Below are 20,102 nucleotides of genomic sequence, written 5' to 3'. Positions count from 1 at the left end.
GAGGAGGAGAGGACTGAAAGCCGCGCAAATTACGTTTTCAAGGCGAGATGCACGCGCGCGGTTAGCTACACGAGAGCTGCAGGGGAATATCGCGCGCGCGGAGGAGGAGGAGGAGGAGGAGGAGGAAGAGAGGATGATGGTCGCACGCGCGCGAGTGTTGCATGCGTGAATGGGCGCGCTGGAGATGGATTTTTTGCGTGCGCGAAATTTTTTTTCTGCTCTCTCTCTTTTCCAAGATTTATGGCAGTCTGGAGTATTTTTTTTTTTTTTTAGAGGAGGTTTGAGTGTCTTGTGTGTCTGCTGCTTTGAATGGGCGCGTATTCGGATATCGTTTTCGAGTTTCGAACTACAGTCTGATGTTGAGGGTGAAAAACGAGGGAGATTCGGTCGGAGGTTTTAACAAAGTTTGTTGTAAAGTACGGGTTATTCGTTCGATGAAAAAGCGCTTACGTTAGAACTGCCAAATCCTACTGATAGGAGTAGTCTTTTAAGCGCAATATATTAAGGATTTCAGAAGAATCTCAGCTGTGCTCTGAAACCGTTTATCTCTCGGCCAATCGAATCGAAAACGAATTAAACGAATAGAGTTAATCCGTCGTGCTTCGTGATTAATGAAAACCCCTGTCCCTCTTCTGCATTTTAAATGACACGCCGATCTCCCCCGTATAAACGCGTGAGATTTATACTTCGGCCAAACGCGAAATTGAGTGCACGTCGACTAATGACCTTCGATTGGAGAATGAATAAAAAATAAATAAACAGCCGCGCGCACCGAATCGTTATATTCATCAATCCAGCGGCAACCAACACGCGGCATTTTCGTTAATCCAAAATTTCAGATCTTTATCCGGTATTATTTTTCACCGATCTGCATTTTCAATTGCAAAGCGTGCTCTCCTTTTTACTTCCCATCATACGCGCAAACGACCGCTCGTAACTTCTGTGCGGGTCAAACGTTTATTATTATTTTTTTTTTGTTCGTCACTAATATACCGCGCCTTCATATTCAAATTTTACTTTATCGCCGCGGAAAATGCACTCGCGCGCGCTGGCGCTTGTTTACCTAACCGCCACGATTTGCATGTATAATTTTAGCGCAAACCCGAGCATGTGTGTGTGTGTGTGTGTAAGTAACGCTCCAGTAGACGCGCAGCGTATCCGCATTAAAACACCCTTTCAGTCCGAAAATCTGACCTAAAAAGTGGCTTTTCAATCTTTCTCCCGTGACACGGCGTTATACAGCCCAACGCAGAGAAAAAAAATCGCTCGCTCTTTCACTCCACTTCCTTCACGCGCGCGGTGCGGCCGCAAAATTACTACTCGCGCGACGTCGAAAAAACTCGACAAACAGTCCTGCAGAGCTAGAGAGAGAGAGAGAGAGAGAGAGAGAGAGAGAGAGAGAGAGAGAGAGAGAGAGAGAGAGAGATAGAGCAGAAAAAAAAGAAGAAGCCGCTGCCGTATTTACGCGAAGACAATCGAGTCGCGAGTGGAAGAAGCTGCGCGCGCGCGGGGCGAGAAAATACTTGCAGAGAGAAAAAAGTAAGCGACGTCCCGCGGTGCGCTCTGCACTTTGCGAAATTGATGCGCGCGAGAATTTTTTGTGTATAATACGTATGCCACCGCTGCCATATACTCGGTCTGTTCTATATGTATCAGAGAGAGAGAGAGAGAGAGAGAGAGAGAGAGAGAGAGAGAGAGAGGGAGCAACCGCATACGTGTGCAGTAGGAGCCAAAGGCGCAGCGGAGGAAATGTAATTCCGCGGGATTCGTCTCGTTTGTTTTTCTCTCAGTATAGTCCCGCTGTATACACACACACACACACACACACACACACACACAGAGGGCGCTGTTCCATTTGGCGCGGTGGGCGAAGTCGCTAGAGAGAGAGAGAGAGAGAGAGAGAGAGAGAGAGAGAGAGAGAGAGAGCGAAATCTAATCAATTACTCGGAAGCCGCATTAATCCAAGTAACGCGGAGATTAATCTTCCTTAAGCGATACGTCTTGTTCGCCTCGTTGTTTATCTCGCGTTCTCTCCCCGAGGCTTCTCTCTGACTGACGTGAGCGCGGAGGCTGCAATTATTGTATCTGCCGCGTTAGAGTCGCGGGAGAATATTCGAGGTGTAAGGTGTATTATATATAACGGACTTCTCGGAGAAAATAGCGGCGAAGCTTTTTCCGCGCGATTGCATTGATAGTCGGCGCGGATCCGGTGTCGCGGAACTGTGACGCGATATATATATATGAAAGAAAAGCCTCCCGCGCTGGAAGATGTTTTTGTTCGACGCGGCTGGTGTATATAAAGAGAGAGAGCCGCTCTTTTATCTCGTTTTATCGTTATTATTATTTTTCCCGAGCCGACGTGATTAAAAGCAAACGAAATATTCTCTCGGCTCTCGTAATTACGATTTCATTGTATTTAGCGCAATCGATCAGCAGAGAAGAGTATCGCATCAGCGAACGAAGCGCAACGTCTTCGTAAGAGCGGCAAAGTGAAAAAAGATGCGGCTGCAGCGGGAGAGAGCGAGAGAGATTAAAAAGCGCTCTAGCCGAAAAACTGGCGGGCGCGGGCATCAGCTGTCAGCAGCCGGCGCGCATCGATTCCTCTCGCGCGCTCTCTACACCCCCTCGACCGCATATCCATCCCCGTACGTTCGGATTGCCGGAGAGAGAGAGAGACAGAGTTTATATATATGTATATACGTCGAGCGAACAGCGATCGTTTTACAGACCAGCCAGGCGCAAGTTAACGAGTTTGCGAGAGGGAGAGAGAATCCAGTTGTCTCTCTGCATGCGAACACACACGCGAGCAGCAACGTTACGCGCGATTCGATCTTCTCCAATTAAATTCCATTGGAATCCGCGGCGCAAATGCCAATACCGGATGGCCGCGTTCGTTCATTGTGCCGCCGGGATAATGAGGGGCCTTCGTTGTACGCTTTCTTCCTATATACGCACACGGATAAACCTTGTATAAGGGAAATACTTACACGCGCCGGAAGAGGCTTTCCTTTAATACCCTGTATATACTTTCCCTCTCTATCTGTGCTATATGTGGACTGAAGAGAGAGAGAGAGAGAGAGAGAGAGAGAGCCGGGCTTTGCTCTACCACCCTGTATAAATATAGCGGAAGGAATACGCGTGCGCGCAGCTCGTGTAATGCGATAAGCCTCGCGGCCACCTGTATAATCCCTCTCCTAATACGCAAATTTCGATTCGGCGGATTCGTTCAGGGGCACGTAACGACCCCTTAGGGAGAATCGATCGGAATTACAGGTTCTTATGTGTACAGCTTTTACGTTATAGCCCGATTTTCTTTTTATGCTAAACACGCATAATGTGAGCTCCAAAAAATAAGTATACAAAGTCGGGGTGCGTAATTGCGCGCGCCCCGCCGAGTTAACCGAGGGAATTCAAGTAATAAAACTTGGCGGCGGCGGCGTAACTTTTCACTCGAAAAATGCGCAGCTGCAACTTTTGTTTCTCGCGCTGTGTATTATATGCGCCGGCGTGTGCAATGCCGACGTTAATTACACGCGAAAGTACGCGCCGGCTGTTTTTTGTTTGCGCCGCGTATGTGTATACTTTTTATTTTTCAACTACGTTGCAGCGGAAGAGAGAAGGGTCGACGTACCGCGCGAGCACATAGTGCGGCGAATTAAAGATTTATTAGAGCGCTTTGTATAACGGCCTGCTGTCCATTAAGGACAATTTTGCCGCGGTTAAATATGCAGGCGGAGTAGTCGCCGCGCCAAGGTTATATAACGCGTGTGCGCGGGAAATTCAAATTCCTGAAAACTCGTAAAAAAGCGAATATTATACAAAACAAGCTCGGATCTATGCAGGACAGCTAGGCGTCGGCTGATCAAGCTCTGCATAATTAATGACTACAGCAGCAGTGTCCTGCAGAAAGGGTAAGCGCACGTGGCCCGAAGCTAAGCGACGTATCAAGATGCCGGGCTTCTATGGGCCACTACGGCGGCCCTTCAATACAGCAGCGCCGCTGACGAGATATAAAGTCTCGCGCGCAGAGCGTTTGCTTGCACACACGCGTGTACAACACTCGCGCGAGCGCCCCGAGAGATCTCTCAAAAGCGTCATTATGAAGCTGCTCTCCCGCTACACACTTCTTCTTCTACTTCTTTTTTTTTTCTAAGCTCCTGCAGCGAGCTTATTGTGCAGCTAGCCCACTCGAGATTCACTGACACCCTTTATTTTTCGCTCGGCCTCCTGTATGTGGAGCGAAGGCTATGCATTATTTAGTCAATATCGCGCGTCGCTGGAACGCCTCCTGTGTTTCGGAACTGCAGCGTAGTCGAGAGAGAGAGAGAGAGAGAGAGAGAGAGAGAGAGAGAGAGAGAGCCATATCGGCCGGTGCTATACACTGCGGCACACAATCGACCGATTTCTCGCGCGAAGGGTGTTGTGTCGAGAAGTCGCGCTGCCTTATTGTGTTCCCCGTACACAATACCGCTGCCGGGGAGAGAAAGAGTGGATTTCTTTTTCTCTCTCTCGAGCCGTTTAATGGCCGCGAGCGAATGTTTAAGATGATTTTTCCTGCGTGAGGCTGGCTAATGGCGCGTTAGTTTCTGAGCGGTTAGGCGCGTTTTAATTGCCGCAGCCGGATCACAATAGGCCGATCTCCGCGAGATCTACTTTTTTTTCGATGCGGTCGCGTATGCGCGATACCGTTAAAAAAGAGTCGGCCCTCTCTACTGGCCGTCGAGAATTAAGGCGTGAGAAATTTATCAAGAAGCTAGCTAGCTCTAGCGCGAGTGGAAATGGAATAAATAAATGCAGAAGCTCGCGGCGCGGCGCGGCTCTCATTTAATATATATCCGCTCTCGCGCCACCGACGCGTTCATAATTCATCCTGAAAATTCTGGCTTCGTTCGAAATTTCCATCCTCCCCCGCCGCCGATGAAGCCGTATTCTCTCTATGGCTGCAATCTAAATACACGAGCATAATAGGGCCGAGTAAAGAAACGAAAAACTTGTTGACAACGGGCCGTTTCGCTCCAGCGCGAAATTGTTTCCAGTATAACCATCCGCGCGAACGAGCGGCATCGAACATTAAAGAGCCTTCGCTAGCTGCTACTGCATATCGCAGCCTCTCTCTCTCTCTCTCTCTCTCTCTCTCTCTCTCTCTCTCTCCGAAATATTGATTTTCGCCCCCGACGTTTTTGTTTCGCGAGCTCGTGCGCGTACATACGTATGAGTTCCCCCACCTATGCCCCTTTCCATAGCAGCAGCAGTTTTCAGCCTCCTCCCAAAGGGCTGTTTATGGCGAGAGTGGAGCTGCATAACGCGCTCGACGATATTGTTCTCTCTCGCGATGGAGAGAGAGAGAAAGAGAGAGAGAGAGAGAGAGAGAGAGAGAGAGAGAGTAGTACCCCCTGCTGCAATTACGCGCGAGAACTCGTGGATTTGCGGGCTTGTTTTTTTTATTCACGAGCGCGCGCGTGGTGGTCGATGTAGTCTCCGGAATTGGGACGAACATTGTTGTTCGGCAGAGGATAAATATTGATGGCGTGTTTTCGTCGTTCAACCGCCGCGCACGGATATGGCTCGCGTCGTAATATTTCGCCGAGAGAGCTGTACACGTGTTCTTTTTTTCTTCTATGCAAGAGTAAAAATTCGCGAACGATATGAGATTTCCACGATTATTCGCCGCGCACAAAGCGCCGTCCAACCTCAATCCGGTAATTCCCAAAGAACCACTCTCATCCCCATTACCCAACCGGCGAGCATTAGCATCGAGCTCTGTGTGGGGCTGGATTCCAAAATTCTCTCGATATTCCGTGAATAACACAGGCGATGTTCTCCTCCCCGGGGCAAAATTACCCGTGTAAATCTGCGTACATGCGAAAATCGATCGAGCTTTCGTTTAAGTATACACTCAAAAAAGCATCGAATAAACAGCCGACTACACGCAGCAGAAAAACGAGTTTTAATTCGACTCTCGGGCTGTATGTACACGCGGCAACTATTTTAATTAATTCCTAAAGTAGCCGCACGCGAGAAACTTAGAAAGGAAGGCATTAGCCAGGACGCGTAAAAAACTAGCTTCAAACACTCCGCTCGTCGGCGGCTCGCGAAATATATGCACAAGGAAATTCTTTAATTTTCGACCCTACTGTACCCGTGATAAAATTAATCCAAGTCTCTCTCTCTCTCTCTCTCTCCCCCGCAGCTCTTGCCTCTGCTGTTTACGCGCTCAGGGCTCTCAACTTTCCAGACGCGCGGAGAGACTGCGCTGCCCGGGGCGAAACAAGTATTGAAAACGGCCGTCGGCAGCTGCCTCCGGGAAGTCGTATCGCCCAAGATTCTTCCTAATACCCCCTCTCTCTCTCTCTCGAATTCGAAGTGTTCCGAGTTGACAGTGTGCGCAGCGCGAGGGATATCGCTCGCGGCACTTGGAACTCTCGGCATCGGATTTATACGCGCGTCCCGGCGAAGTCAAGTTTAGTCAAACACATTTTGGGATTACCGCCTCGGCGCAGACACTGCAGCGACGTTCGAGCCAAATGGCTCGGCGGGTTAATTGCTTCTGTGGATTCGGCCTTCGTCGATGAACGAAAGAAGCGCGTTAAGGACGTCGTTTGAGCGTGTAATCCAAGAACCGCAGGAATCGCGTAGAATCAATCGAACGCGTACACCCCCGCGTTGCACATTTATACCGATACGCCCCCGAACAAGGGCTACCAAATTAGAAATTTATGAATCTCCGCGGAGCCAATTAACTACCGGCACGTTTTATCCTGGCGGTCGGGGTTAAATTAACTCTCGTCGGTCAATCAATCGGCATTGGAAGACTCGCTGTCTCTGTCTCTCGTGGGCTGAAGCACAGTTGATTTTGGGCCGTAGCCCAGAGGCTGCGCAGCACGCGTCGAATCGCGGCCGATGAGAGATAGAGGCGTAAACTCATGTAAAACAGCCCGAGGCTCTCTCCCTCTCTCACCGAAGTGCTATAACGAAAAGCGATGTGTAATTTCGACTCTGACCTACATCCCCTTCGACTGTGGGTGTATTGTACGAACGACGCTAATCATCGGCCGTTTACGAACTTTTATTTCTTCAGCTCTCGAGGGCAATTATCCGGCGCTGCTTTTTTGGCGCGAACGGAAAACTTTAAATTGCCTTCCCTGCGCGGATCGTAGGTAGTTTTCGGCTGTATAGCTTCGAGCAGTGTTTAATCGGACGGACGGACGGCGATTGTGGTCATTCGATTTGGTCTCGGTTAGAGGAAGCGGGAAATTAATCGCACACCTTATACCTATACACCATAGATAATATAGCAGACTGCGCACTTTTCCGCGCGAGCATCTCCCTCTCTAATAATAAGACTCAACCTGTTTGAAAGTCGGATTCTTCATTCTACTCCCCAACCCTGCGCGCACACTCGAGCACGTGTAGCGCAACTGAAAAGGCGGCGCGCTCGTTATAAAGCCCTGCGAACGGCATTGAAAAGCTCGTGAGAGAGAAACAAGAATTTAATCCGTTATGTGCGCGCACGGCTGCCGCTGGAGAAGGAGATTTGTCCGGTTTAATTTCTTGCCGGACTGGACACGTTCTCTCTACGCTAGTGTGGGTGTGTGTTGGGTCCTGTTTTTCGCCTCGCTTGCGTGATAAAAATGCTCGTCTCATTCCGACTGTGTAATGCCGCTTCGGGGGCTGTTTCTCTACGCTGCAGTGGCGCTTGCCCGCGCGCGCGCGTTAATCCCGTTTTTTAAGAAGGAACTTTCAGGGAATTTCACACGAGGCTGCTGCTGCTGCTGCTGCTGGGTGGGAATTAAAAACGAGGATGAAAAATGGAATTTTTTTGCTCGCTACTGCTGCTCGGTTATGCTGATTGCCCGTGTTTTTTGAAGCGCGCGCGCGGCTTGTATCTTGAAGCGATTATTTTGTAAAGGGCCTTTGTTCCTTTTTCGGAAGACTTCAAGCTTACTGTAATAACACGTCGACGTGTTAACGAATCGGCAGCGTTATTGCGATAAAAACAACGCGATCTTCGTTAACCCGCGCGCGAACGAGCGATGAGATAGAAAAATCGCTTATAAACTTTCCTCTCTCCGTCACTGGCAAAATTAAAAAAGATAACACCGACCCAGCCGTACGCTAAAGGCTTTAAAACCTCCTCCCTCCTCTCCGTTCGTTACTAGCACCAGGGCAGCTAGAAATTCACGCTACGCGAAAATACACCTCATCCTACACACAGAGAGACGGAGTCTACTCGGGGTCCGCGCGCGCAATAAACGTCAATAAAGCGGCTCGTCGACAGACTCCGGGAAAAAAAAAAGAGAGAGAGACGCCGTTACCTTGCCGAGCATAAAAGCGCCAGCGCCGCTTGACTGACAGTTTGAAAAGGTTCCGCCGCCGCAGCGAGAAAGGGTTTTCGGAGGCGTGAAAGTGAATCGAAGAAAGTTTGCCGAATTTTATTTACACACCTCGCGCGGCGAAATTCTACCTCTCCCGAATCAAGTTTTATGAGTTACGCGGAATGTGTCCAAGAAGGTTAATCAGTTTTTCGCGCCGAGACATTCTTCTTCTCGACGCGCGCGAACTTGAAACGTTGTCATACACCGGCCGCGTTACTCGTTCTCCCTGCCGGGCTTTTTTTGCATATACATAGCTTAAAAGTTAACGCTGCTATACGCGACAGGGAGTTTGTTTACCTTGGCCCCTTTGCTCCTCTCTCTCTCTCTCTCTCTCTCTCCATACTATATATAGCGGCCTCGGGCAGCGTCGCACACAGGGTCGTCGTCGTCGTGGTGGTGGAGCTAGCCTCGGACAAAGTGAATCTTGGACGAGAGCATTAAAAGTTTAAAGACCCCTCGCTCGCTGTCGAGATCGATCTGCAGCTCTTTTCTTTGCGGATTTTAATTAGCCACCGCTCTGCGGACAGATCCTTCGCGTATAATTGCGCTGCCGGTGAAAAACGGCTGCACTTTGTACTCTCTCGAGTTCGACGGGGACGAGATTATAATCGACGCGCGGGGGGTTCATCGGACTACTCTATATATACGCATTTGTGTTTTGCGCGCCTGGTGCGGAGGACTGCAATATGGATTAGATTTTAATCGGTCGGACGCTTCGCCGCCTAATTATTCGAGCGAGTATAATTTCGTTTTAATGCGCTCCGAAAGTTTCGTTACACACACGCGCGCGCGCGTTCACTTCATTACTGTTTCATTTCGGCTCTCTCTCTCTCTCTCTCTCTCTCTCTCTCTCTATCGCGTTATACGCGTCGACTGTAAAGCGATTAATAAATCGAGCCTGTCCGGCCGGCCGTTCGTCGAGAACATTAAGCGGCGATACCTTAATCGCGAGCAATTAATTAAAGCAAGCAAAAACGCTGTAGCATCGCGTCGGTCAATCTCAGCCCGGGAGGATCCTCCTCATCTCGTACAATTACTGCGCGCAGCCACAGCCTCCGTAGAATAACATTGATTCTCCCGCGCGCGCAGCCCAACCTGATTGTTATTCTCCCGAAGAGTTGATGGTACAGTCGAGCTTGCGTATTTACACGCCGTGAGCGCGGCGGCGGGCGCTGGCACATGCTAATGAAAAGTAATCGGGGAGAGAAGGCCGCCGGGGGGTGGTAATGGCGAACAAGCGTCGCCGAGGCTCGTCTTCTCTCTCACTCCGGCTCCTCTTGCTTTGATCTCTTTGAAGTGCGCCGGCAGCAGCGCTGATATGCCATCGAACGTCGAGAGAGAGAGAGAGTGTCGCGTATACGCGCGCGGCGCGCGTGTGTACGAGAATTCGTTTAACGAAGAGAAGGTTCGCATATGCACGAGAGGAGAGCATTTAATCGAGCGACATATAATATGGCACTTGGCTCTCACTTTCTCTCCCCGATATATCTCTATATTCTTTTATTTCACTTGGATGTACGGAGGATGTGTGTCTGAGTGGGCTTTTTCATATAAGCCAGCTCTTGAGCGATCCTGGAGCGAGGTATCGGTTAATTTATCGGCGGCGGGGATCCGAGAGAAAAGCGCTCGGTCTGTCACGGCTTGTAACGGGAAGTTAGAATATCGAGCGGTCCGGCGCGTGGAGGGGTGTATTTTTTTTCAACGTCCTGCAATTGGGATGTAAAAATAGGCGATCGATGCAGCAGCGGAGCAATCAAAATATCGCAGTAGTTGTTGATTGCGAAAAGAAACTTTTTCCAGTCGCCGCATTGCGGAAGGGAAAAAATTCTTAGAGAAAAAAAAACACGATCCATTCATATTCCGCGAGCGAAAGGGCGGATCTGAAAGGGGAAAAATTAATCGAAGATAGCTGGCGCGCGAGCCCACAGCTCGATCAAAATATGAAAGGGCGCGCATTAATTGAGCGGAATATAATATTGACGCTCGGGCTGCTTGCGACGGCTGGCCCTTTCTAGTATATTATACGCGCTCTTTCTGCACTCTATACACGTACAAGGGCTATGCTCGGCTGCTGCTGCTTTTTAATAAACTCTCAAACTGCCGCTGCTGCACACATAGTCTGTCGTTCGCGCTTTGATGAGTCTTTATTAATTCCTTTGTCGATGCACCTCGCGAGGGAGAAGCGGAGATTGAAATGGAGGAAGGCAAAAAACAGCGGGACTTATTGTTTTTCTCGAGAAAATTCAGTAGGAGAATCCGTGAAATGCAGCTCTGTATTCGCTGCGTGTGTACGAGTGTATCTAAGCTGGGGAGAGATGGAGTAACGCGAGGATAATAATAAGGCTAACTAATGACTCTCTCGAAAAGGAGGTTATTCGAGGCCCTGTGTAAGGATTCGCGAAAAAGGGCGGGGAGAAGTGTATGCGCGCACTGTTTAAAAAATTACGCGCGAAGCGCAGGCCGAGAGTACGAGAAAGGAGAGACGGACGAGCGTAGCCCGGCAATTATTCTTCGCCATGGGGATATATATTCATTAATTTCGGTGGAATTCCCAGCTCATAATGGAGGTCATTATCTCCCGACGGTGGCGGCGGGAGAGAAAGAGAGACAGAGGCTTCCTATCGATTCGTTCGCCGCTGCAAGAGTAGGAGGACACAACCCTCTCTCTCTCTCTCTCGGAGGAAGGCGACTTTTATCTCGCGGACTTCCTTTCAGGAAGGATTTTTCAATGGAATCACGTAACTGTTACTGCCTATTATAACGTCGTCTCGGCGTCATCCCTCGCGCGATATAGGCCGATTCCAATAACGACATTATAAAGCTTCGTCTTGGGACGTCGACGGCCGGCGCTGTGAGCTATTTCTGGATATATATTTTCTTCCTTCCACGCGTATGACGAGCCGCTTTTATGATAGGCGATCGGGGCTCTGAACTATTTGGCGACTGTCACGCTATCCAGTTTACGATTAAAAACGCGGAGCGATTTCCTTTTTTACGTGGCGTAGGGAAAAATTCATACGCGCGCGATATTTTATATTCCGCGCGCGGGTGTGTTTTAGTAAATCTATAAAAGGATCTCGTTCGGATAACGATTTTTGATTTTTCTTTCAAAAATATTCTCGCTTTACATCGTTATATTGTTCCGCGAACTAAATCCCATGTGCACACAGAGTATCGAGAGAGTCCGACCATAGCCGGCTTGTTCCACTAGGCCAGGTCGCCCCTTTCTCTGATAATTTCGATGAAACCTTTCTCCTCGCGCGCGTGCCACTGAATTATTCAAAATAACCCATCGCGCTGCATTGCCTCTCGGAATATCATAGCTCGCGTTTTATTCGATATCCCCACGCGCGCTTATACGCAGCGTTTAAAAAAGAAAAACTCCAGCGTCACAGTATATAGCTATACCCATAAAAAACAGACTCCCGACCTCGACGGCTCTATTTTTTTCGAAAATTCACCCCCTTCCCTTCCATCAAAAGCGCGTCCGGACAGCCGTCAGTCGGAGTGTTCCGTTTTTATTACGCCGAAGCAGCGGCACTTGCGACGATAATGCTTTACGATTTTGCAATACGCGTTGCTGCTGCTGCAGCGCGCGGGGAGTTTAGTTTGCGCGCGCGCAACGACGAACGAGATTACAAGCACGTTTATGGGAAGCGCGTGAGACACGCATAAAAATTTTAAACGGATCAGCGCAACAGCAGCAGCGCTGAATTGGCCGCGACGATAAAGTCTTTAGCGAGAGTGAGAGAGAGAGAGAGAGAGAGAGAGAGAGAGGGGTGGGGGGACGCACTTCACGCGCGTGGAATCAGATTAAAAGCAGCCGGCGCTCTCTAATATTGGAAAAGTGGAATAATATACGCGAGTGATTTTTTTCCATTCTTCCCTTTTTCCGCGCGCGCCTCTCGGAATTGCCCGGTGTAAAAGTAGGGGAATCGCTCATGTTTTATGATACGGCTTTGCGAATTTAGGGCCGACGATCTTTTGTCTCGATTCCGCGTGCGGGGGTATATAGAGCTGGCTGTTCTTGAATGCCAGCCATCCCAGAAAATTAATTTTTTTATATTAAACGCCTTCTCTCTGTAGGTCAATCGAAGCGGTCAATTTCCGAATTTCCCTGCGGCCTCCGCAACGTTTCCACGCGCAAAATCAAAACACACGTCGCCGACCCCCCCGGAATAATAAACCGCTCGAATTCCGTCATCGAATAAAAGCCCCATTCAAATGACTGCCTCTCTCTCACTTTTGCCCTCGTCGCCGTCGCGCTCATCCGCGATCGATAAAGCGCATATCCACGTGCGGAGAGAGAGAGAGAGAGAGACTCGACCCGGCTGCAAAAAATGCCCTCCTCTCCACTCTCGCGACCATCGCTGCATAGAGGCCAAAGCGAGTCACATTTTCAGCGGACTAATTTATCGCGCCTCAACCTAGTGAAATTTTAAAGGAAAAAAGAATAAAGTCATACACAGGGCGCGAGTCCTCATTTAAATACAAAGGCGATAATTGCGGCTCGTACAAGCGAGAGAGTGCACGTGTCCCCCGCGCGCTCGTATTAACGTCTTGTACTTCTGCCGAGAAGAGCCGCCGCCGCGCTACCGCGCGATAGTGAGGAAACGTGAGCTAGAATCTCGAGAGAATAATTACGGGGACTACGCCGCGGCGCATGAAAAGTGGCGGAGCACGCGCTTGCCTGCTGTGCAGTAAAGAACACGCCAATTTTCGCAGTGGAGAGAGAGAGAGAGAGAGAGAGAGAGAGACGATCTTCCTTTCTCTCTCTCTCGAAAATATATACAGAGAGAAACACGCGGCTCGTTATTTTTCTCTCCTCTATCTCGCCCTTCGTTATACGCGAGCTCTCTCGGCCGTTATTCGTCAATTTTTCTCTCCCGCCTTCCGGCCCGGCATTATTCCCTCCGCTTCCGCGAATAAATATTGCTGCTGATGCCCGCGTATATATTGATCGCCGTATTTTTAGTATTGAATTTCAATTCGCCTCGTTTGTTGGCCCCTCACAGCGTGAGCGCGGAGGTTAACTCTCTACCGCTCTGTTTCGCGGAAATATTTTGCCGACTTCCGACTAGTAGCCGCGCTCTGTGTGTCTATACCGGCCGAAGTGACCTGGTCACGTGATATTTTCGCTCCACCGTAAACAGACTTTTCCAGAAATCTTCGCGCCTCTCAGGTCGTGTAGAGAGGGAGGGGGGGGGGGGAAGGTAGTAATCCGGCGGGAGAAAAATGGCAACGCAGCGTTTGCCCAGCGGATTTGAAAGACGAGGAGAAAAAAGTACAGTACCTCCTACTGGCCCAAAGACACAGAAAGAGAGATAAAGTGTATCATAAGAGCAACGCCGCTGTGCAGCGGTACAAAGACCGAATTCTCAATGTTTGCCCGCGACCCGCTTACGCCGGCAAATCTCTATTTACGGAAGCTCGGCGTGGATACACACAAATCTCGCTGAGAGATAGAGAGAGATAGAACAACACGTATACATATACATGCAGTCGCTACGTATGTACAGAAGCAGGTATACACACTATACGTACATGCTTATCTCTGGAGAATCCGGCGCGCATCATCGTTTCTTATCCGAAAAAAGAGTTCCTCCGCGAGAGCGTCCGATGTGCTGCGAGCGTCTGTGTTGCTTCTTCCGCGTCGATGGCCCCTCAGAGTGCGACGGTCACGTGTGTGGCATGCGACGATCGCCGGATCTGCAGCTGAGTCGAGTCGCGAGCAATTTTCCTCTCCTCTCTCCGATCGTTCCTTTTGGCACACACTCGATGATCGACCGTAGATACCAGTCTCTCTGTCTCTAATACATCCTGGACGTGCAACACTCGAGTCTGTCTCTCTGGGGGGGGGGGGGGGTCGCGCCCGCACACACCACCTGCTGCTAGGAGAAGCTCGCGCGCAGAACTGAGAGCTCTCTCTCTCCGGAGCGTCGCACAGCATCCGCTCTCTCGCACCGGCTCTCTATCTCTCTCGCCGGTGCGCCCCCTGCCGGCGAGGTTCGCCGACCCTATACTCACTCTCTCTCCCCGTGCACAATCTCTGCCCTTTCTGTCTCACTCGCTCTCTCGTAAATGTCGGCAGGTGGATCGGGGGGTGGTGCTGGTGGTTCGTTCGCGCGCGCTCGCAATTACCCGGACCGCTGTGTGCGCGCGCGAGCGGACGGTTTATTTCGTTTATCTCTCGCGTTCGAGAGCTGCAGTTTGTGTGTGTGTGTGTGCGCGCGTCGTTTTTCCGCGCGCTGGCTTTGTGCCTCCAACGGTTTTTCGCGGGAAGGATCTCGAGTGCTCGCGCGGCTCTTTACGGCGGTTGGCGATCAGTCTATGCGGCTCCTCGATTATTAGGAGAGGTTAGGACATGTCAGGCGTTCGAGAGGTGAGTGTCTTTTGTTTTTTTGCATGACCGATGTAGCGGATTAAAAGCGGCGAAATCGTGGATTTCACGTTTCGCGTATACTACTTACACTGTAACCGAAGTTTCAGCATCGTGATTTACTCGTTTACGATGACATGGGTAAGGGGAAGGGGGGGGGGACGTGTGCTGGACGCGGCGCCGCATTTTTGATTGAAATTTATAGCCGGCTTTACTTCTGAGCGGGGGCGGCTCGCATAAACGTCAGGTTTTAATGGCCACGGATTAACTCTCAGGAAAGAGCCCTGAGATTTGACGTCGATGTAATTTTAGCCTTTGTTCCCGAGGCGCCGCCGTCTGACCCACTCGCTCTTTCTCTCTCATTAACACTTTTCCCGCGCCGCTTTCTGTTTTTTGTATTTTCAGCTGCTACGCAGTCTCTGCGATGACTGTTTTTTATAGCAGCGCGCTGCGGATAATTGGAGTTATTCGGGTCGGGCTAATGAATTTTAACTTCTGCCGTGCACGGGGGTTTAATTTCGTGCGGAAATCACATTTCGCACGGGAAAATTCAGTTACAGCGACTGATTAACGATAAATCCGCGTAAAGGGGAATTGCAAACTCTGGCTGCCCCCTGAATCATACTGGAAAACGCGCAACGTATTAACGACGAAAAAGTGCAACTTTTCTCCCCCCTGCGATCGCTATTCACCTTCCGCGCAGTTCCCACGATATGCATCTTCGTCTCCCTCTCACGCGGACCACTTCCGCCTCCCGCATCCTTTGTCTCTAGCGTCCTCCACACGCGCACTGTGCACATGCTACTGCAGAGAAACCGCGATCTGGCCTCGTTGATCGTTCGAGCGGGGGCAGGGGGCTGTTAAAGCCCCGTCGAAAACTGGACGCGATAATTCTCGGACAATTTCAGCGCCACCTTGCCTCGCCCGGAACCATCATCAGCGCCACCACCAGTCGGTCTGATGCCAGCGCCCTCTACCTCTGCGCGTAATCTCCAGTCGCGCGGATGTGCGCGCGTTTAGAGGCATTTGGGATAGGGCAAAGAGTCTCGCGCGGCGGAGAAATCTCGAGAGGCCCTTATCAATAGGCCACAGATATGGCTCCTGATATTACGGCCACCAGCACATGCATGCGCGCATAACCGAGCTGCACGGTAATAAAGCGATACCGCCACTATATGCTAGTGCCGCTGCTGCTATACTACTCTGGAGGTACTAACGCGATATACTGATGCCGTTGCTCTAGTTTCCCCGCGGCGAATTTTAGAGGTTTAGTCGCATCGCTCTGTCTCTTCTCTTTATTCAATATCTGCGGTTATACTTTGGATTGTTGCCCCGGGATTCAGCATTCTTTCGTTAATCATCAATAATTGGAAAGCTTTTGCATATTATAGGATACTCTGACATATTTCCCGATTTAAAAAAAAACCTGCGGTATTTCGGACGAAAAAAAGTATCGTCTGTCATAAATTTGCCTGGGAATATATATATGTATCTCCTTATCGAAGTGAAACTGACATATATTTCGCATGCACGTGAAGCGCGTCGCGGGGACTGTGTGTATACGTGTATACAAGACAGCGCGAGGGGGGAGAGAGGAGCATTTACACTGCACTCTCGAATTTTGTATAAGAATTCTGCTGCTCCACGCGAGAATTTTGATCTCGGCTGCAGGGAGCCTGTGCGAGCGCACCAGGCAAGTTTCACGTACTCGCTCGAGTGGTGGTAAACCGTGGCAAACGCCGCTAAGAGCTAGCGCTCGCGTCACGCTGATGTGGCACTTGCACAAGACAAGCGTTTTCCGTGCTCTTCCTTCGTCGCCGCCGTCGCTGCCATGAAATACTCTTACTCCTTCCTCCTCGGCATCCCTACGAGATTTCAGGCGTGTGCATTGCGCTCCGCTGCTTTTTTGCCGGAATCATTGCCAGAAGCTCGAGTGCTCGCGCGTCATTTTGTTTATCGCTGGAAAAGTTACGCGCGGATCGATGCGTGTCAAGCGTATGCTTGTTTGTTCTTCTTTGTTTCTCCTTTTTGTTCTACGTGTATTTTCAGGAATAAAGGCAGGGGGCGAGAGAGAAAAGCTTCGCTCAAAGAGGACGCTAGAACGGGAAGAAAAAGAAGACGTACGGCCTTGCGCGAAATGTAGAAATATCAGCCTGCGGTGTAATTTATATACCGTTGTGAGCTGAGTTTACATATATACACGCTATACGCCGAGCGAGAGAGCTGTCGTCTTCTGCATGCTGTTTTTCCTTATGTAGTTCTGCTACTGAACGTCGCGTTTTATCAAAGTTGTGGGTATATGTGCCTGGGACGACAGTGGAGTATAGCGCGCGTGTATGTGCTACGTTATCATCATATTGCACGTGAAAGCACTGCATAAAGAAATCTTCATTCAATTTGCCCCAGCTACTTTGTCGCGGGGGAAAAAATGAAGGCTACGATTTTTACGTACACCCATTCATCGCCTGGAATGCATCTAAACTGATTAAAAAAAATTCTCTCTAAAAAGCATTGTAGCGTAATGCGAATTTCTTATCGGGTCTAGTGTTGCTGAAAAATGCCGAAAACTCGAATTTAATCCAGTTTAGTTTAATAAAATAAACTTTGAAAATGTACAACTTGCGAAGTATACGTATTATTTCAACTTGTCGTTTGGTGGAGCATCATGTAGTATGACATGGCCGTCTTAAAGATCTACAACGTTACGTCAGTGAATGATCAAACTAATACATAAGCTTTCCACGAGTTTAGTATGACTTACATATGTTATCCGTCGGTGATCTATTGGGAAAAATCCGTAAGCAGTACAGTAAAATGGCTTTTGCGATTTCATAATGCACATTCGCAGGTTCGTCCTGACCTCGTGACTATTTTCAGTCCATTTACAGTTGTAAATTGCTTCGGCTATCGAACCCGCCTACGTAGAAAATATTTTGTATCAGTTTGCAGAGAAACGTATTTGATTCCAAAGATTCAACCAATACCTGCTCAGTTAACGTCTCAGCGTAGACGCAATAAATCAGTAACTGAAAAATGACGTTTATAAGATGAAAACTGTGAAGAATCGCTCCAACATACTGAGCTTCCAAAAGCATCTGGATAAGCGAAACGAACGTTAAAATTGACAAAAAACGTTTTGGTGTAGCTACACGGATTGAACAGAATACAGTACCTCTCGTAATTCAAAAAGATTAACGCACATGGTCATAGCTGTCAAGAGCATGATTACAAAGAGTACTGGACTGAATACATCTTCGATCAAGTCGCAGATTCTATTAACAATTAATGCAAATTAAATTTTTGTATTTTGCTTCTAGACTCGTATTCTGTAGCTAAACTATACCTCAGCAGCTCTTGATGTCTCTTAATAATGTCCATTACATTTTCCTTAAACTGCCGTTCGTCTTCTGTATTGCCCGAAGCTTCTATATCGTAATGTAATAGCTAAATTTTTTTGTTGGTAAATAAGAGCTTTTTTCCAAGTCTTCTGTTTCTACAATACTTCACCTTTAATTGTAAAGACGTATGACTCGTCAACTGAACGAACAAAGTATCACAGCACATCCAATGTATAGCTGCAGAATAAAGCACCCATAGTTCTTCCATAAAAATAAAGTTATAAGCTGTCAAATTGTTTACATCAAAGGGATACCTTACGAGAAAAATTCTCTCCGTGTAATCGTAAGTACGATTAGCATTCCGATCAGTAAATTGTAGAATGAAATATCTGAAAATTCAAGCGTGCGATATAACTGTGGCAAACCTCTCACCGTGTGGTGCAGGCATACGTAGCATTGGCGTGACATATGCAAGATTCAAGCGTTTACACAAGACTCGCGCATTTCGCATAAGAATCGCTGCTTCAAGAATCTTGATCTCGAAAGAGCAAGTTTCATGTACTCACTTGAGTGGCGGTAAACCGAAGCAAAGGCCGAGGACTAAAATCATGCTGATGTAGCACCTGCAGAAGACAAGCGTTTTCTGTGCCCCTCTTAAAATTTCGTCGCGAATTTCGTGATGTGGTATCCTTTTCCGCCAAATCATTGCCAAATCTTCAAAAAGCGTTTGCAAATCCTCTCTGCTGTACGCCAGTTGAAAGCCCTAAACTTGAAAATCGCCTTTAAGCAGAGAGTGTAAGTTCTCGTCAAATAGTTGCTAAAGAATATAATACCTTGCAAAGACAAACGATATTAGAAAGAGCGTTGGTCAAGATTTGCAATACAAGTTTCTTATCGGTTTTCCAAAGTTCGCTGACCCATTGCACTTGAAAGACAGAATCCAAAAGGCACAAAACGTTTATTAGTGCCGTTGGCACTCGTTCTATAATCTGCGATCTTCTATCCTTTTTGTTGCCATCCGTACCAATGCCCATCCCCATGCATCGCAGAAACAGAGAATTAATCTTTGTGTAATCCTCGAAATCTGGAGTTAGTGGAGCACTTTTATCTGAATCACAAGAAAAATATCTACTCAACAGTGATCATAATCTCTAATGCTCTACTATCAAATTACCACGCATATAGCCTCTTACCCTCAGTCTTCATGTCGCTTAGCTCCTTGGATCAGTACTGACGGCGGGATGCGCACTAATCCCATCGCCGGGTCCGCGCACCGAGGGAATTTGCATATTTGATGCCGCTCGTATGCACCTGCTTATTACCCTATGAGCTAGGGATATACATTTATGCACACGCACGTGTCTTCCTATCTAATGTATTTTTTTTTCTCTAATAGACTTTGTATTCTGCAATACACTTCGCTTCGATTATGCATACATGAAGTAGCGTGGATAATCAGTTATGAACATATTTAGTTGCTTCATAGTCGGGTATGTCCACCAATATTCTATAGAACACATGTAATATTCGACGTTGCTTGTTATTCTCAATTTATTTTGACTAATCAGTTATGAGCATATTAAGTTGCTTCTTAGACATCATGCACACTAATGTTCTATAGAACGCCTGCAATATTTTATGTTGCTTGTTATTCTCAATTTATTTTTCTTATGCTGTTACAATATGCGGGAAATAAAAGGGGTAGAATATTCAAGAAAATTTTCTTCGAGGAAAACTGTCGAGCGAAAAATAGAAACGTTTCTCTCGAGTAATAATGCATGTTGCTTGTAATGCATCCCTCACAATTCTGCTGTCGGTTCACAATAGTCGAGTATCAAACGTAAGCATTGAGTTTTGCAGTAGCACTTGTGTTATTGTTGTGTGTTTCGATGATTTGTTGAAGAAATAAGTAAGACACTGACTTTGCCAAGAATTAATTACTGTAATTAATAATGGTTTCAAATTTAATATTCTAATGGATTATTACATGAGTATAAGTATAAGTCATTT

At 48.2% G+C, this 20,102-nt stretch overlaps 2 protein-coding genes across 14 annotated transcripts in view; both read right to left on the bottom strand.

Moving 5' to 3' along the window:
* Nucleotides 1-14,577, bottom strand: part of LOC100118247 (Down syndrome cell adhesion molecule-like protein Dscam2) — a 79,787-nt gene extending 65,210 nt beyond the window's left edge. For 6 of the 12 annotated variants that reach the window (XM_031927444.2, XM_031927439.2, XM_031927438.2 and 3 more), the window contains exon 1: nt 13,920-14,576. The gene's annotated coding sequence lies outside the window, so the exon portion shown is untranslated. Of the gene's footprint in view, nt 1-13,919 lie in introns of all 12 variants that reach the window. The other 6 variants (XM_031927443.2, XM_031927437.2, XM_031927440.2 and 3 more) reach the window with 3 other exon arrangements.
* A 2,745-nt stretch (nt 14,578-17,322) lies between these two features.
* Or265 (odorant receptor 265) lies at nt 17,323-20,065 on the bottom strand. Of its 2 annotated transcripts, none has more exons than XM_016983213.3 (9): nt 19,286-20,065; nt 18,926-19,220; nt 18,659-18,855; nt 18,262-18,481; nt 18,098-18,198; nt 17,927-18,026; nt 17,739-17,849; nt 17,516-17,671; nt 17,323-17,448 (listed from the first exon to the last, which is right to left on the bottom strand). In XM_016983213.3, exons 2-9 carry the CDS (start codon nt 19,130-19,132, stop codon nt 17,395-17,397), a joined length of 1,146 nt encoding a protein of 381 aa, XP_016838702.1. In that variant the 5' UTR covers nt 19,133-19,220; nt 19,286-20,065; the 3' UTR covers nt 17,323-17,394. The 2 variants fall into 2 exon arrangements, with proteins under 2 accessions (XP_016838702.1, NP_001164457.1); NM_001170986.1 differs by having other exon boundaries at nt 17,395-17,448; nt 18,926-19,200; nt 19,286-19,298.
* Between the last annotated feature and the right edge of the window lie 37 nt (nt 20,066-20,102).

Source organism: Nasonia vitripennis, chromosome 3 (assembly GCF_009193385.2).
Source record: "Nasonia vitripennis strain AsymCx chromosome 3, Nvit_psr_1.1, whole genome shotgun sequence".
Lineage (NCBI taxonomy): Eukaryota > Metazoa > Arthropoda > Insecta > Hymenoptera > Pteromalidae > Nasonia > Nasonia vitripennis.
This window is presented reverse-complemented; position numbering and strand designations above follow the sequence as displayed.

Excerpts from the sequence above, each read along its gene's own strand:
- Or265 (NM_001170986.1), bottom strand. Across the intron at positions 18,482-18,658 it reads TTCGGTTTACCGCCACTCAA|ATATTTCATTCTACAATTTA; the intron begins GTGAGTACATGA and ends TTGAATTTTCAG. Across the intron at positions 17,850-17,926 it reads ATCTTTTTGAATTACGAGAG|ATGCTTTTGGAAGCTCAGTA; the intron begins GTACTGTATTCT and ends TCGCTTATCCAG.